Raw genomic sequence first — 17,211 nt, 5'->3', positions numbered from 1 at the left:
GGCCCTGGACGAGGTGTGGGACCGCAGCCACTTCGTGCTGGAGGCCGGCTCCGCGGATGGCCCGGGCACCAGCCTGGTGCTGCGCATCTTGGCGGCCCGGCTGCCGGACTCTGGCGTCTTCGTGTGCCACGCCCGCAACGCACACGGCCACGCGCGGGCCGGCGCGCTGCTCCAGGTGCAGCAGCCCCCTGAGACTGACCCCGAGGACCCCGACGAGGTCCGCACGCCCACGGTGGAGCCGCAGAAATATGCGCCCAAGACCTTCTGGGTGAACGAGGGCAAGCACGCCAAGTTCCGCTGCTACGTGATGGGCAAGCCCGAGCCCGAGATCGAATGGCACTGGGAGGGCCGCCCGCTGCTCCCGGACCGCCGCCGCCTCATGTACCGCGACCGCGACGGTGGCTTTGTACTCAAGGTGCTCTACTGCCAGGCCAAGGACTGTGGCCTCTATGTGTGTGCGGCGCGCAACTCTGCTGGCCAGACGCTCAGCGCCGTGCAGCTGCACGTCAAAGGTAGCTTGTCCTGGGCCACAGTGGTGGGAAGGGGCCTCCAGCACCCTCGGGCCTTTCTTACTCCTACCCCACTTGGTGCCCATCCTGCCTAGAAATCTGAAGGGTGGGACCCCCGCATTCACATTTAGTAAGTCACTACAAATTACCCAGGAGATTTTCAGACAGATGGTGGAAACTGTTAAGGAGTAATGTGCAAGCCTTGAAGCCCTGGAACTCTTCTCATAGTGATTTTCAACTTTTGCTAATTTTAGCCCTATTTCCCCTGCTGAATTCCTATCTGTAAGGCTGGTAAATGGAGAGTTTGACTGGAAAGGCTGAGGCAGGAAGGACATAAGCTTGAGGCTAGCCCGGGCAATTTAGGAAGACCTTGTCTCAAAACAAAAAATAAAAAAGACTGAGGAAGGCCGGGGATTTAGCTCAGTGGGGCTTCTACCTGCCTCATAAACTCAAGGTCCTGAGTTCGAACTCTGTTACAAAAGGAAAAAAAAAAGGCTGAGGATGTAGCTCAGTGGTAGAGCGCCCCGTGTTCAATCCCCAGTACCAAAAACACACCCAAAATGCATTTTATGGTTGCAAATTGCCAAATCTAAATTTATAACATATTTGTAACACTAGTCAGTGAGAATGAGGGGGCTGCTTATTGAATATGCACATTTGGAATGGAGGCTTTATTTGTAGTGAGTCTGTGGAGAAGGCCCCAGCCTGTAGACCCACGCACAGGAGAGGTAGACTTGAGGAAGGAAAAATGTCCTGCAATTCTTTTTTCTTTTGTGGTACTGGGGATTGAACCCAGGACTTTTGCATTGACCCTCTAGCCCTTTGTATTTTGAGATAAGGTCTCACTAAGATGCCCAAAGTGGACTCAGATGTGAACTTCTTGCTTCATGCTCCCAAGTAGTTGAGATTACAAGGAGGTGGCACCATGCCCAACTAATTGTTGAGTATTGCAAAGTTGAACTGCCAGTGATATCTAATACATGCTTATGTTATTTATAAACAGAAAATTCAGACAAAACAATTCACCCCAAAGATGCACTGCAGTGAAAGCTCTCCATCATAGAATTTATCATAACTAGAGAGATTATACCTTCACTGATTGTGTCCAACTTTCTCCCTCAGAGGAAAAAATGTTGGCAAATTCTTGTGAGCCCTGCTTGGCACACAGTCAAGCATGTGACACCTGGACTGCTGTAGTGGCCTCACTGGTACAGCTTGCTGTGCCCAAACTTGCCTGGCCAATGCTGACTTGGACTCAAGAAAATAAAGCCAGAGGAACTTCCCAGGGCTTAGCTTCACCAGCAACCCAAGTTAACCCTGTGTTTGTTGGCAGCATTGTATTTCTTATTTTGCAATACAGTTTTGAGAATGGTTACAATGCTTTACAAATGAAAATCAACTCAGATCTTTGCAGAATTTGTGACATGCCTCTGAGAGGCCCAGAGGACAGGTTGAAGAATCACTGATCTGGTCTAGCCCCTCCCTTTCACTTCCCCATTTTACAAGTCAGGAAACTCAGGCACAGGAACATCAAGGTGACATGATATGGCTGGTGAGTGTCCAGACCACATGAGAAGTTAGGCCATCTTCCATTCCTTCTGGTGATTGCACAGGCCTGAGGGCTCTCGGGAGAGAAACAGCATGAATTCATGGATGCTTAGCAGTCCTGCAGGGCGGATCCTCTCCAGAACCTTCTCTTGTCTCTCCTCTACAGAACCCCGCCTCCGCTTCACAAGGCCCCTGCAGGACATGGAGGGCCGGGAGAATGGCATTGTGGTGCTGGAGTGTAAAGTGCCCAACTCCCGCATCCCCACAGCCTGGTTCCGAGAGGACCAACGGCTACTGCCCTGCCGCAAATATGAGCAGATCGAGGAGGGCGCTGTGAGGCGCCTCATTATCCACAGGCTGAAGGCAGATGATGATGGTGTCTACCTGTGCGAGATGCGGGGCCGGGTTCGCACTGTGGCCAATGTGACAGTCAAAGGTTGGCTGGCCAGTGGGAGGAGGCCAAGGCTAAGGTAGGCAGGAGCCTAGACACCAGGCTGATAGACTCCCATCTACATCTCAGGGCCCATACTGAAAAGGCTGCCCCGGAAGCTTGATGTCCTGGAGGGAGAGAATGCTGTGCTGCTGGTGGAGACACAAGAAGCTGGGGTCAAGGGACACTGGAGCCGTGACAGAGAGGCGCTGCCAACCACCTGCCAGAGCAGCTCTGGCCACATGCATGCCCTGGTCCTTCCAGGGGTCACCAGAGAAGATGCTGGAGAGGTCACCTTTAGCCTGGGCACCTCCCATACAACCACTCTGCTCAGAGTCAAATGTGAGGGTGTGAGAGCCCCTGGACAGGAGGGTCAAGGCGGGAGGGTGACCGAATTCCAGACCCTGGGTTGCCAAGGTGGACTTAAAGTGAAAAGGCCACAGGAGGCTTGGTGAGGCTCAAATGCAAATCCGGCTTTTGTCTCAGGTGTCAAGCACAATCCTCCAGGACCACCCATGTTTGTTGAGATGTTCAAGGGCCACAAGAACACTGTCTTGCTGACATGGAAGCCTCCGGAGCCACTTCCTGAGACCTCGTTCATCTACCGGCTGGAGCGACAGGAGGTAGGCTCCGAAGACTGGATCCAGTGCTTTAGCATCGAGAAAGCTGGAGCTGTGGAGGTGCCTGGGGACTGCGTGCCCTCGGAGGGTGATTACCGCTTCCGCATCTGCACAGTCAGCGAACATGGCCGCAGTCCCCACGTTATGTTCCAGGGTTCCGCTCACCTTGGTGAGTCAGTCCCGCCAGACCCTGCCTGTCAGTAGTACCCCAAGTCATGCCCTCCTTCCACTTCTTCCTTCCCTGGCACTCAGTCTCTGTCCTCTTATGTCCTTCCATCTGCCAGCCCCTGCCCTTTCCAGTTCTGACAGCCACGCTCTGTGTTTACCTTAGTGCCCACAGCTCGTCTGGTGTCAGGTCTGGAGGATGTGCAGGTATATGATGGGGAAGATGCTGTCTTCTCCCTCAAGCTCTCCACCATCATCCAGGGCACCTGGTTCCTTAATGGGGAGGAGCTCAAGGGTAAGGAACCAGTGGGTCAGGTGGAGCCTGGAGCCCTGCAGTACCGGAAGGAGCAGAAGGGCCTGCAGCACAGACTCATCCTGCAAGTTGTGAGGCACCAGAACAGTGGCACCCTGGTTGGCTTCAGTTGCCCTGGTGTACAGGACTCTGCTGCCCTCACCATCCAAGGTTGGTGCTGGTAGGAACTGAAATGGGCGGACGGGGCAAGACACAGAAATCCTGTTGCCAGACAGGGCTAATGCTGTTCTATTTCTTAAGGCACATCTTATATGCTTGAAATCTTTCTTGATGGCTCGGAGGTCTAAAAGGCCAGTGTCAACCCACAAGAAACATACAGTGCATCCCTTGTTATCCTCATCATCATCGTGCCCCAGTTGTCTGGAGTGCTTTGTGCTTTACAGAATTCTGTTCCTTTATCATCTCATCTGAGAGACATGGACCCTCACCGTAGTCCCTGACTTGCTTCCTGCCCTGTTGGCTAGTCATAAACACTATCATAGCAGCTTCCTCCATGCCAGGCACAGTCCTGATCACTTGACATAAATAGCCACAATCTTCTCAACAGCCCTACAAGACAAGTTCCTTTATTATCCCCATTTTAGGTGGAGAAACAGGTTGAGAGTGGTTGTATGACTTAGGCAAAGTTATAAAGCTAGTGAGTGATGGTGCTGGATTATGACAGTCTGGCTCTGGAATTCCCCTGTGCCTCCTGTTGAAACGGAAGGAGAAAGAATAAGGCATCCCAGAGGAGGACAGCTGCAGCTAGGAAAGCTGAAAATTCAGGGAACACTGTGGTGCTTGCCATCTCACCGTGGCTAGAGTTTGTAAGATCAGCCAAGAAATCCAGCAGCACCTAAGCTTGGGTCTTTGAGGTGGCTAACTGGCAGCAGTGCAAGCAGAGGCAAGGGCAGAAATAAACAGCAACCAGAGCAGGATTTACAAAATAGGACCCCGGATCACCAACATCACAGGTTTACAATGCAGGTTCCATGGCCCCTGCATGCTTGGAGCTCTGAAAATCTGCATTTTGGCAGGCTCCCTAGGAACTCTTAGGCACAGTAAAAACACTCCTCTTTATCTTTTTGCTACCAGGAATTGAACTCAGAGCCTCACACTTGCCATTTGGATGCTGCACTGCTGAGCTACATCCCCGGCCCAAAAGCACTCCTCTCTAAAGACGGGATTCAGCTCAGTGGTGTCACTGCCTGCCTTGCAAGAGCAAAGTCCTAAATTCAATCACCGGCACCAAAACAAAAAACAGAAAAACTCACTCTTAAGAGCTAGGGGAGGGGCTGCGGATTTAGTTCGGTGGTTCTTCTGCCTGCCTCACAAGCGCAAGGTTCTGAGTTCGATCCCTGGTACCACACACACAAAAAAAGCTAGGGTAGGGGCTGGGGATTTAGCTCATTGGCATTGCACCTGCCTTGCAAGCATAAGGTCCGTTTTGGCATTTTCTGTTGCTATAACAGGGCTAGGGACGCAGCTCAGTGGTAGAACATTTACCTAGTGTGAGCAAGGCCTTGGGTTCCATCCCAGCACTGGCAGAAAAAAAATGTGGTTGTAACAGTACCTGATTCTGGGTGCTTTATAAAGAAAGGTTTATTTAGATCATAGTTCTAGTGGTTGAAAGTCCCAGGATTGGGCAGCCACATCAGTTCAGCGTCTGGTGCGGGCCCCACTGGCAGAGGCACAATATGGAAGAGAAGTGAGAAGGCAAATAGCTGTGTGCAGAAGCCCAGGGTCTCCCCTCTATAATAACACACTATCTCAGGACCTAACTGGGGTCCTGTGAGAACTACATTAATCTCTTCCAAGGGTGATGCTCCCGATTACCTCACTTCCTATGAATGGGCTCCACCTGTAGGTTCCACCACCTCCCAACGCCATCACACTGAAGACCTAGCTTCCATCACATGAGCATTTGAGGAATGCACTCAAATCATATCCCAACTGTGGGAAAACCCAAAGTTACATTTTTAAGGCCCAGCAAATGTGCCAACAGCAGTTGTCTTCCCTGATGCACCTGCCCAGCCTTGAGCATGTTCCATGGGGAGGGATGCTTATCTGAAGACGCTACATATGACCACTTCTCTCCGTGCAGAGAGCCCAGTGCACATCCTAAGTCCTGAGGACAAGATGTCATTGACCTTCACGGCCTTGGAGTGCGTAGTGCTTACCTGTGAGCTCTCGAGAGTGGACTTCCCTGCAACCTGGTACAAGGACGGGCACAAAGTGGAGGAGAGTGAGTCACTGCTGGTAAAGGTGGATGGGCGCAAACATCGTCTGATCCTGCCTGAGGCCAAAGTCCAGGACAGCGGCGAGTTTGAGTGCAGAACAGAAGGGGTCTCGGCTTTCTTCAGTGTCACTGTCCAAGGTCAGGAACCATGCCGGCCTGGGCTTCTCCAGCTGAGGCTGATTCTAGGGGCCATGGAGACCTGTCTGCTTGGGGCTGGGGAGACCTTACATCGGGAAGGCCCAGTGGGCCAGGAGATGGGTTTTAGATTACTCTGCACTAACACCCTCCAGCATAGGGTGCCCCCTAGATCCCTCTGTTGGGTTTTGTGACAGAACTAAAGACAATTGAAGGAGGAATGGGAGCCAACATTTATTGGCCTCCTGCCCTGAACCTAGTAGTGTGTTAGTCACTTCATAGATAACATTGTTAAATTTAAACTTCATGAACTATTGAAGGGCAACGTATTTCAACTCACAGACAAGTAACTGAATCTTGGGGAGGTAATATGACTCCCTTCCCTCTTATCATACGGCTAGCAAACATCTTATCTCCGATTTCACACCCAAACTGGCCTGCTGCAGATCATACAAAAGTATTTAATGCACTGGTCTATGGTTTTTGTAAGGCAGTCGGTGGTCTGACTGCCTCAGGAACACCCTGGAAGCTTGCTATAAATGCATATGGCCAGGCCTCCTGGGCTATGCAGAGCCAGAGCATTCAGGGCTGAGCCTGGGAGTTCTGTCCAACCCGACTCTTGGTGAGGACAGCGTGAAAGCACGGATTTTGTTCCTCTTCTGCCTCTGGGTAGAAATCCTGCTTACAACACTACTGCCAGGAGATTTCACGGCCCCTTTCTGAATGCAGCTGGTGACTAGGAACTCTGTACACATTTGTCAGTTTTCTGTCACTGTAATGAAACACCGGAGATAGCTTATAAAGAGAAAAGCCGCCTTGTTTTGGCTCACAGTTTTGGAGGTTCCAGTCCAAGAGGAGGTGGACCCATTGCATTGCGCCGCTGGTGGGTATGGTAGGAAGTATGTGGCAGGGAAAACTGCTCATATTATGTCCAGCAGGTGAAAGAGGAAGAAGCTGGGGTCCCACAGTACCCTGCAGGGGCCATCCCAGTGACCTAAGGATCTCTCACAGGCCCCTCCTACTAAAGGTCCATAGCTCTCCCAATACCACCAATCTGAGAAACAAGCTTTCAACACATGGACCTTTGGAAACATGACCCATAGTCAACCCATGGCACTACCCATGGAGCAACTGGTTGTCACTCGATAAGTTATTCTCCTGCTGCCAATTCTGGGGGCTTCCCTGTAAAGGAAATTGCACGCTCAGCTAATCTGGCTTGTTACAGTGACCTCCTCTGCCTAGAGAAATGGTGACTGCCATTGTGTGAACTCAGTGTGCCTCTGTCCTCCAAGTCCCCACTCAACTACCTCTCATCCTCTGTGAGACCCATGGAGCATTCAGATGCCCGATGTACTTCTGTCATCCCTCACCTGCCGTGCCAATAGGATCCCATGTCATTGCCCCTGAATCTGCTCCCCAGCATGGCTTTAAGTCCCTCCCTCTAGTGTCCTCCCATGCACAGTGTGTCCTCACCTCAAGGCCAGCATGGATTCAGGCCTCCAACATATGGGGTGTCTGTGTGATCGTCTGTTTCCCATCCAGACCCCCCAGTGCACATCGTGGACCCCCAGGAGCATGTGTTCGTACATGCCATAACCTCCGAGTGTGTCATGCTGACCTGTGAGGTGGACCGAGAGGACGCCCTCGTGCACTGGTACAAGGATGGCCAGGAGGTGGAAGAGAGTGACTTCATAGTGCTGGAAAATGAAGGGCTGCATCACCGCCTGGTGCTGCCTGCTGCCCAGCCCCACGACGGGGGCGAGTTTCAGTGTGTGGCCGGAGAGGAACGTGCCTACTTCACAGTCACCATCACAGGTCCGGGGCCAGCTGGAGCCGTTGTCACCCTCAGTCCTCGGTCACTCTTCAGCCTTTCCAGCCTTCCCTTCTCTGCCTGTGGTCCAGCCACACTCACAAATTGCATTGTCATGAGCACAGGGTCCTGGCTATAGAAGGTGGTGATCTCCATCTTCCTGAGGTTCCTGCTAAGGGAACTCTTTGGTGATGGCATTTCTGTGGCAGGGTAGAAGGTCTCAGGCACCAGAGGGCTCCAAAACTCTCAGAGGGCCAAGGGAAACCATAGCTCCACCTGAGGACCAAATCTCCTCTCCCCCATTTTAGCCTTCATTTTTGGTCCCTGACACAACATGAAGGGCATGGGGTGTTTCTACAACTGGTGACATGTGATCCCACCATGTAGCTCCTGCATAGCACAGAGCTCCTGCTTTGGTGACTGGTTGCGTTTCCCTGACCACGATGTTGCATTCAGGAGACTGTCAAGAGGACAGGCCTGGAACGGGGGCAGCCGGGCATGCTGACCACAGGTCTTCATGCCCAGTGGCGGCTATCCTTGTCCTCTTAGATGTCTCCTCGTGGATTGTGTATCCCAGTGGCAAGGTGTATGTGGCAGCCGTGCGCCTGGAGCGCGTGGTGCTGACCTGTGAACTGTGCCGGCCCTGGGCTGAGGTGCGCTGGACAAAGGATGGTGAGGAGGTGGTGGAGAGTCCAACGCTACTCCTGCAAAAAGAGGACACCATTCGCCGCCTGGTGCTACCCGCTGTCCAGCTGGAGGACTCTGGCGAGTACTTGTGTGAAATTGATGACGAGTCGGCCTCCTTCACTGTCACAGTCACAGGTATGGGCCCTGGGGAAGCTTGCCAAATAGCCCCTTGCTTGTGGGAAGGAGGTATGGGCTGCAGGTTCATGCATGAGGGTCCTGCCGGCAAGAGCCTAGATCCCCATTCAGATGAACAGGCCTCTTCCCCAGTGCCAAGGCCAGGATCGGCTGTGTTACACCAGCTTATCTTAGCTGAGCACAGTCTGAGCCAGGCACTGGGCCAGGTGTTGAGAGTAACTGGTAAGTGATACAGACGTAGTCTGTCTCAGTTTTAGGGAGCTGCCAGTCTAGCTGGGGCAGCATCTGTTAACCAGGGATCATAGACAGTCCTTGGGGCCCCTGTGCAGCCCACAGATGTGTTCTGTTTGGCCCACAGAGTCTTACCAAAGTCAGGACAGTTCAAATAACAATCCGGAGTTATGCGTCCTCTTGAAAAAGCCGAAGACTCGGAGGCGGCTCTGGTCCCGCTTCCCCCCATGGCGACGAACGGCTGGCGCTGAGTAGCAGCTGCTCCATAGTATGGGGCAAATAACCTGTCCCACTCTCCTGGCCAATACTTTTTTTTTTTTGCTGCTCCCCATACCTCTTCAGCTATTCACCTAACCTACCCGATCCCTGTGGGCTTTTGAGTTTTCAACCCCTGCTAAACAAATAAACATGCAAATAAATGTACAGTGACACCTTGTGCTAAGTGCTGTAAGGGAAAAGGAGAGAGGAGAGTCAGGGAGGGCCTCTGAGAAGGTCAGCCATTAGGTCCAGCCCCAGCCATACCCAGCAGCATGCAGACAGACTCTCCAACTTCCTCCCAGAGTGCACAGCCTTGCAGGAGAGCCCAAGAAGAGTGGGCAATTAAGGGCCACCACAGGAATCCCAAGGCTGGGACCACTATCCTGGTCAGGACAGCAGGAAGTGCCTTCAGAGCCAATACGAGGGCTAGGTGGGGGTGGGGGTGAGGTAGGCAGAGAAAATTCTAGAAGACAGAATAACCTGGCAGTGATAGTGGTTTGGTGCTGGAGACATTGGGGCCACAGTCACAGTATGTATGTGTGGGGCTGTTCAGGCAGCTCTGGGTGGCACAGAAGAGCCCTCAGATGGCCATACTGCAGCCCTGTCACCTCTTTCCTCCCCTGTCCTGGAAGTGATGCCCATCCAGGCAGAGGTGCTTAGGATTCCTCTACTCCCAGCACCCCAGATAGTAGCACACAGTGCAAATAAGGCCTGCACCCTTGTCTTGTTTCCACTCATCTTCACCCTGTTTTATCCCAGCCATGGCCAGAAATAATGGCCACAGCCACGAAAAATCCCAACCCATATTTGGACTCCCCACAAAACACCATCTCTTCACAGGGAAGTTTGCATAAACACCACCTCAGCTGTAGGCCAGCATGATCCAAGTCCCACGCCAAGTTGAGGTCCCTGGGCTGTGCAGACACATGAACCCCATCACTGTCCCCGTCACCTCCCCCACTCCTCAGGCAGCCTTCCTCTGCAATCTCCTGGCCTCGCTGGGCCCTGGAGAACCAGCCTGCATCTTTCAGGCTTACAGCAGGCTGCCTGAGGAGGTGAGTCGCAGGAGAAAGAGAGAGCAGGGAGCCTGCGGATCCAGAGCTCTGGTTACAGAAGCTAGTAGTTCCCCGGCCCAACCACAAGGGGGCCAAACGCTAAAATTTCCTGGAGACTTGAAGATGATGGGGAAAGCCGGGGTGTGGGCAGGCTTGGGCTCAATTGGAGACTGGTCATATACCTTTCTGTGGAGGAGTGGCCAGCACGTGGAGATGAGCTCCCAGGGGAGGCATATATCATCCTTAGGGAACGCTCAGACAGGTGTTGGCAACTCCCAAGCACAGATGCAAAGGAGCACTAATGAATCCAAGGCTGGGCTTGGAATCTCTTACCACTGCCTGTGCAGTGTGAGCCTCCCTTGGACAGATGGTGTTTGTTCCTCTTGCCCTAGAGTAGTTGTAGGCAGCTGTGACCTTAAGGAAATTGCTTTATCGCTCTGCATCCTTGTTCTTTCATCTGGAAAATGGAGACAACATAATAAGTATCTCTTGGGATCACCGTGAAGGGGGATGTTTGAAGTGCTCGGGACTGTCCTGGAAGTAATACAGAAACATTTATTGTTTCATAGCCACCATCCCTTACCCACAATTCTGAAATCCCCAGACCTCTCAAAATCAAAAAGCTGCTTGTAAGTTCAGCATTCAAAAGCATTTCCATAAAACCGAGTTTAACTATCCGGAAGGGTGAGTCTAGCTATACATTTACATCTATAAGAATGTGTCTTTCTGGGCCAGGGATTTAGCTCTGTGGCACTGTGCCTGCCTGAAGCCCAAGGTCCTGAGTTCAATCCCCAGTACCAAAACACAAACAGAATGTATCTTTCCGTTTCTCCTGCTTAGGGTGGATACACGTTACAGTGCAGGAGTGCAGGGGGCAAGTTTCCAGAGGGGAGCTGAGGATAAGATCCACTAGAGCATCATCATTTCTAGGATCCAAGGCATTCTGAATTCTGTAACACCACAGGGATTTCAGAGCAAGCTGTCGTTACTTTATCGTCACACTCACTGCACCAGTTAGTATGTGGGTGACGGACTTCATGCTGCCAAATAGCTGCAGGGAGCCTGACGATGAGCTTGCTGTGGTGCCCCCTCTGCAGAGCCCCCTGTGCGGATCATTTACCCCTGGGATGAGGTGACCCTGATTGCCGTGAGCTTGGAGTGTGTAGTGCTGATGTGCGAGCTGTCCCGGGAGGATGCCCCGGTGCGCTGGTACAGGGATGGCCTGGAGGTGGAGGAGAGTGAGGCCCTGGTTCTGGAGAGTGACGGGCCCCGCCGCCGCCTCATTCTACCTGCTGCCAAGCCCGAGGATGGGGGCGAGTTCGTGTGTGATGCTGGAGATGACTCGGCCTTCTTCACTGTCACTGTCACAGGTGGGCAGTGTCAGGGTCACGCCAGGGAAGTAGAGAAGCAGGAGACTGAGACAAGACACCCAAACAGCCCTGCATCTTAAGGACCCCCTGCTTGCCCCCTCCCGGTCTCCCCCAGGTCCCCAGCCTCCTCATTCTAAGCCATCAGAGAGCCCTCCTTGCCCAAAACAATTTGGGACAGTGACCACAGGCCTGCTGGGAGGGGACCCAGCAGTGAGGACCATTTATTCTGCCATTTACTCAACAAATATTTATTGAGCAACTACTCACTGCTCACTACTGTACTAGATGTTGGACATACACTAGTGAGCCAATGAGATACAATCTTCATGGAGCTTACAGTCTAATAAAAAAAATACGTAAAATAAATGGTATGTCAGGTGGCAATAAGTACATCAAATGGTAAATGAGGGAGCAGGAAGGAGAGTGGAGGTAGGCTTGGAGAGGAGTGCATACATCCAAGAGTGAGTCTTTGGTCTGTGACCCTGGACAAGTCCCTTCTCTCTAACAGGGACCTCAGGTCTTTATCTGTGAAGCCCAGTGGTCTGGAGTAGCTGAGAAAAGAGCCACAGTGTCTTAGCACAGAGTGGCTTCAGGTCGTAGCTGGTACATTTCCAAGAGCTGCACTCCAAGGAGAGAGGGCTGGACATCGGGGGGCAGGTGAGGCAGGAAGGGGCTGCTGGCCCAATCCATGTGGCCCTCTGCCTGCCCATCCACCAGCCCCACCAGAGAGGATTGTGCACCCAGCAGCCCGCACCCTCGATCTGCAGTTTGGGGCTCCAGGGCCTGTGGAGCTGCACTGCGAGGTGGCTCCGGCTGGGTCCCAGGTGCGCTGGTACAAGGACGGGCTGGAAGTAGAAGCATCTGATACCCTGCGCCTGGGCGCCGAGGGGCCCTCCCGCACGCTCACCCTGCCCCATGCCCAGCCCGAGGACGCTGGGGAATATGTGTGCGAGACCCGTGACGAGGCCGTCACCTTCAATGTCAGCTTGGCTGGTGGGTGCGTCCGGCCAGCCCAGGGAGGGGTGGTGGGGCAGGCATGGGCTCACACCCTCCTCTCTTTGTGCAGAGCCCCCGGTGCAGTTTCTTGCACCAGAAGCACCCCCTAACCCGCTCTGTGTGGCCCCTGGGGAGCCCGTGGTGCTGAGCTGTGAACTGTCCAGGTCTAATGCTCCCGTGTTCTGGAGCCACAATGGGAGGCCAGTGCAGGAAGGCGAGGGTCTGGAGCTCCAGACTGAGGGGCCCCGCCGTGTCCTCTGCATCCGGGCTGCAGAACTGGCCCATGCAGGCCAGTACACCTGCCAGTGTGGGGCAGCCTTCGGGTCACCGAGTCTCAGCTTCACTGTCCAGGTGGTTGGTGAGTAGAGCCTGAGCACCCTGGACCACCCATGAACACCTCTGCTTTCCTAGTCGACCTTGTCCATCCCTTTTCCCACCTTTCCCATCCTGCTTCCCTGCCCTATTGCCACCCTGAGCCTCTCCCAGTGACCCGCAGTTCTGACCCCACAGAGCCCCCCGTGCGGGTGGTGGCCCCCGAGGCAGCCCAGATGAGAGTTCGAGGCACCCCGGGCGGGGACCTGGAGCTGGTGGTGCACCTCTCTGGGCCAGGGGGCCCTGTGCGCTGGTACAAGGACGGGGAGCGCCTGGCGAGCCAAGGGCGGGTGCAGCTGGAGCAGGCTGGGGCCAGGCAGGTGCTGCGGGTACAGGGGGCACGGAGCAGGGACGCTGGGGAGTACCTGTGCGATGCACCCCAGGACAGCCGCATCTTCCTCGTCACTGTGGAAGGTAACAGTGTAGCCCTCGCAGCTTCTGAGCCGTGGCATCCCTGTGGACCCACTCCTGTCTCTCTGAGCCCTTCTCATTTCCCACCTTGCCTCATCGCCGTGGCTTCACTGTGCTTGCATGACTGTTCCTTGCATGAGGGTACAGGCTGCCTTTCCCGGGTTCCTCAAAGAGGAGGAGGCCTGTACCCTGAGAGGGGAATGGAAAGAGAAAAGGGGAAGGGCCCAGCACGGCTCACTGCCAGACCCAACCCTCCAGAGCCCCCACCAGTGAAGCTGGTCTCGGAACTGACACCAATCACTGTCCACGAGGGCGACGATGCCACATTTCGGTGTGAAGTTTCGCCCCCAGACGCCGATGTCACCTGGCTGCGCAATGGAGCTGTCATCACTCCAGGGCCCCGGCTGGAGATGGCCCAGAATGGCTCAAGCCGGACACTGACCATGCGACACTGCCAGCTTGAGGATGCGGGGACCGTGACAGCACACGCAGGGAGTGCAGCCACCAGTGCCAGGCTCCATGTTCGAGGTTTGGTGCTAATGAGGGAGAAGGGCTCCAATCCCTGAACCGGCGCCCTGACCACAGCCCCAGCAGCCTTAGGACTTCAGCCTAGGGACAAAGCAGTGACACGGAGCAGGGTCAGCCTTCTGTCCCTGGCTCCATGGCCTCCTCCCTTCCTCCCCATCAGAGACAGAGTTGCTGTTCCTGCGGCGACTGCAGGACGTACGGGTAGAGGAAGGCCAGGATGTGTGCCTGGAGGTGGAGACAGGCCGTGTGGGCACCGCGGGGGCTGTGCGCTGGATGCGAGGTGGGGAACCACTGCCGCTTGACTCTCGCCTGTCCGTGGCTCAGGAGGGCCACGTCCACCGCCTCTTCATCCACGGCATCATGCTGGCTGATCAGGGCACCTACGGCTGCGAAAGCCCCCACGACCGCACCCTGGCCAGGCTCAGCGTGAGGCGTGAGTGCCCCGTTGGTTCCTAACACGTCAGCTACCCCTCTGCAAGCCTCTCCAGGCCACCCTAAGCTGCCGAGACCCCCACCAAAGTGCCCCTTGCTGCTGAGGGAAGCTGACCCAGCAGCTGTCCAATCAGAGCTTTTCTTTTATTTCTTTTCTTTTTTTTTGGTACCGGGCATTGAACTCAGGTCCTTGGGCTTGCAAGGCAGGCCACAGAACTGCTGAGCTAAATCCCCGGCCCAGAGCTTTTCTTTCTCTGATGTTTTCTGCTTACCTCAGAGGTCTGTATGATTTTTGCATTCCACTTCATATTCCTGAGTTGGCTTTGCTATAAACATAAACATTATACTATACTCTAGAAAGGCTCTCTGTGCTTACAAACCCCAGGGCACAAGTGCCCATTTAAGAAGCAAAGATGGCTGGCACAGCATCTGCCTCCCCCTAGCCCTTCCTGGAAACTTCTTTTAGCTCTGTGACCTCCTGCATGTTATTTGACCCTTCTGAGCCATGTCTCCTTAGATATGGGCTGCTGTCTACTTCTATGGACTTTAAGGACACTGAGACAGTGTGAAACATGCCCACATAACGCCTGGTAAATGGTCGTCAGTGGTAAATGTTCTCTTTCAATTTAATCATCCCAACAAACTCATGTCTCAGTGTTACTTACCTTCTTATATAAGTGATCCCAGAGAGGTCAAGCATTTGCCAAAGATCATACAGCACACAAACCATATGGTGTCTGACCCCAAATTCCCTGCTTCTTCCAGTGTCACCCTCGCTCAAACTGCCCAACCCCCTAAGCACACCTCACCCCCTTCTCTGTCCTCCTGTCCAATCACCAGTATATCTCTGCCAAGTCTAGCCGGTTGTGCTCCCTTCTTCCTACCCGCCCCACCCTACTTTGGAACTTGGGTTGCTGGAGGTGGTATAGGCAGGGCCAGGGGTGGATGAGCCTACACAACCCCTGCCCAGAACTAGAACCTGAATCTCCTTCTCTCCCCATCTCCTCACACCAGCTCGGCAGCTGCGGGCACTGCGGCCTCTGGAGGATGTGACTGTCAGTGAAGGGGGCAGTGCCACCTTCCAGCTGGAGCTGTCCCAGGAGGGTGTGACCGGGGAATGGGCACGGGGTGGAGTCCGGCTGCAGCCAGGGCCCAGGTGCCACATTCACACTGAGGGCCACACTCACCGCCTGGTGCTCAGGGGCCTGGGCCTGGCTGACTCGGGCTGTGTCTCCTTCACGGCGGATACTCTACGCTGCGCTGCCAGACTCACTGTGAGAGGTGTGGCCCAGGCCTGCCGCCTGCTTGCTGACCGTGTGGCCGTACCCATCCTCTGCATGTGACAACTAATCTCACTACCCATGTGGCCTGTGACCCTTCCTGTCCCGGTGTGGCCTTCATCAGAATCCCTACCAGACCCTTTGGCCCTGTGTGCCTCCAGAGACTGCCCTGCCTCTTTATTTTTTTCTTAAATTTTTTTTTTGTGTTTTTTTTTTTATGAGGTAATGTCTTGCTATGTAGTTCAGGCTGGCTTTCAGCTCACTGTGTAACCCAGGTTGGCCTCGAACTCATGGTGATCCTTCTGCCTCAGCTGCCTGAGTGCTGGGATTTCAGGTGTGCGCCACCACACCTAGCTTGGCCACTCTGTGAGGCTACTATCACCCCTTCATCTTGTGGCCCCTCTACCTGCCCAAGTGTGGCCCTGGTGACCACTCAAAGCTCTCCAACCCACCAAGTGCTTGTCTACAGGTGACCCCACTGACAGTTCTGCTTGAAGGCCCCAGTTTTGCTTCCAGTCCAGTGTGTTCCCCGCTGCCACAGTATGCTGCCTCCCACCCCATTCTGCTGAACCACTGTGGCCCCACTGACCCATGTGTACTGCTGTCCACTCCAGCCAAGTGTGGCCCCCACTGGCCATGCCTGCCTATGGGTGACTCCCCCGACACCTCTGATTAAGTCTCCCTCATTCCCCTTTAACCCCCTTCATACCCCTCACTGACCACCTTAAAGTGTAACTCATAGCACACAACTGGCCACTCCCACCCCGCTGGCCCTACTGTGTCTCTGCTGACCAGAGCCACTTGTCCTCTCACATCCCCCACTCACTAGTGGCCTCCAGTGATCACGCTGTCTAAATGTGTCTGCCACTGACCCCTTGTGCCGGTGGGTCTTTGTCCCTGCCAGCTGGGTCCTCATCTTGCCCTTACCCATGCTTCCTCTGTACTGTCCTCCCTTTCCCACTCTCAGAGATCCCAGTGACCATTGTTCGGGGACCACAGGACCTAGAGGTGACCGAGGGTGACACAGCTACATTGGAGTGTGAGCTTTCCCAGGCCTTGGCCGATGTTACCTGGGAGAAGGTCAGAGCCCAGCCCCAGTGCAGACCTCGTGGGTATAACAATAATCATAATTCCCACAGTAGAACTTAGCAGACGAGTGTGTCACTTGGCACTGTGCTAAGATTTACACTACACTTAGTCCTTTAGCCTCACAACAATCCTATGAGGGAACTGACCTTCAGTGGCATGGATTTATCTGCCCACGGGCAGACAAAAGACATAGAGCTCATATTTGAATCCAGGTCTGCCTAATTCTAGAATCCACACACTCCTGCCCCCTATGATGTATCTGTATGTAGTACTGGGCTTCCTGTACCCTTAGTGACCCTCCTTGGCCTTAAAGTCCCAAAGAGCGACATCTTGCCAAAGAGGCATGCATAAATATGTCTCCAGACAGACAGCTTGGCCTCTACAGGGGGGAGGGAGGCGGCGCCCTCCAGGTCCTTGGCTGCGGGGACCCAGCTGGGCTCCGCACTATCCTCTGCAACTTCCGCCTCCAGGACGGGCGCGCTGTCCTGCCCAGCCCCCGGCTCCGGCTCCAGGCTTTAGGTACGCGCCGCCTCCTCCAGCTGCGGCGCTGCAGCTTCTCGGACGCGGGGACCTACAGCTGCGCGGTGGAGACGTCCCGCGCCGGGCCCGTCCGCCTGAC

General features: G+C 54.3%; 1 protein-coding gene across 1 annotated transcript in view; it reads left to right on the top strand.

Annotated features, from left to right (window-relative positions):
• Position 1: 1 nt before the first annotated feature.
• Obsl1 (obscurin like cytoskeletal adaptor 1) overlaps positions 2-17,211 on the top strand; it is a gene marked incomplete at its 5' end in the record, with an annotated part of 19,302 nt that continues 2,092 nt past the window's right edge. The window contains 17 exons of the mRNA XM_033763986.1: positions 2-512; positions 2,224-2,493; positions 2,578-2,829; positions 2,974-3,276; positions 3,439-3,735; positions 5,669-5,941; positions 7,481-7,753; positions 8,298-8,570; positions 11,212-11,484; positions 12,202-12,477; positions 12,551-12,838; positions 12,991-13,266; positions 13,522-13,791; positions 13,952-14,224; positions 15,238-15,504; positions 16,471-16,583; positions 17,063-17,211. Of these exons, the coding sequence (XP_033619877.1) occupies positions 2-512; positions 2,224-2,493; positions 2,578-2,829; positions 2,974-3,276; positions 3,439-3,735; positions 5,669-5,941; positions 7,481-7,753; positions 8,298-8,570; positions 11,212-11,484; positions 12,202-12,477; positions 12,551-12,838; positions 12,991-13,266; positions 13,522-13,791; positions 13,952-14,224; positions 15,238-15,504; positions 16,471-16,583; positions 17,063-17,211 (4,637 nt within the window). The remainder of the gene's footprint in view (positions 513-2,223; positions 2,494-2,577; positions 2,830-2,973; positions 3,277-3,438; positions 3,736-5,668; positions 5,942-7,480; positions 7,754-8,297; positions 8,571-11,211; positions 11,485-12,201; positions 12,478-12,550; positions 12,839-12,990; positions 13,267-13,521; positions 13,792-13,951; positions 14,225-15,237; positions 15,505-16,470; positions 16,584-17,062) is intronic.

The sequence above is a fragment of the Fukomys damarensis genome, unplaced genomic scaffold (assembly GCF_012274545.1).
Source record: "Fukomys damarensis isolate Sample0158 unplaced genomic scaffold, DMR_v1.0_HiC HiC_scaffold_16, whole genome shotgun sequence".
NCBI lineage: Eukaryota > Metazoa > Chordata > Mammalia > Rodentia > Bathyergidae > Fukomys > Fukomys damarensis.
Note: the sequence above shows the minus strand (reverse complement) of the source record. Positions and strands in the feature narration are given on the sequence as shown.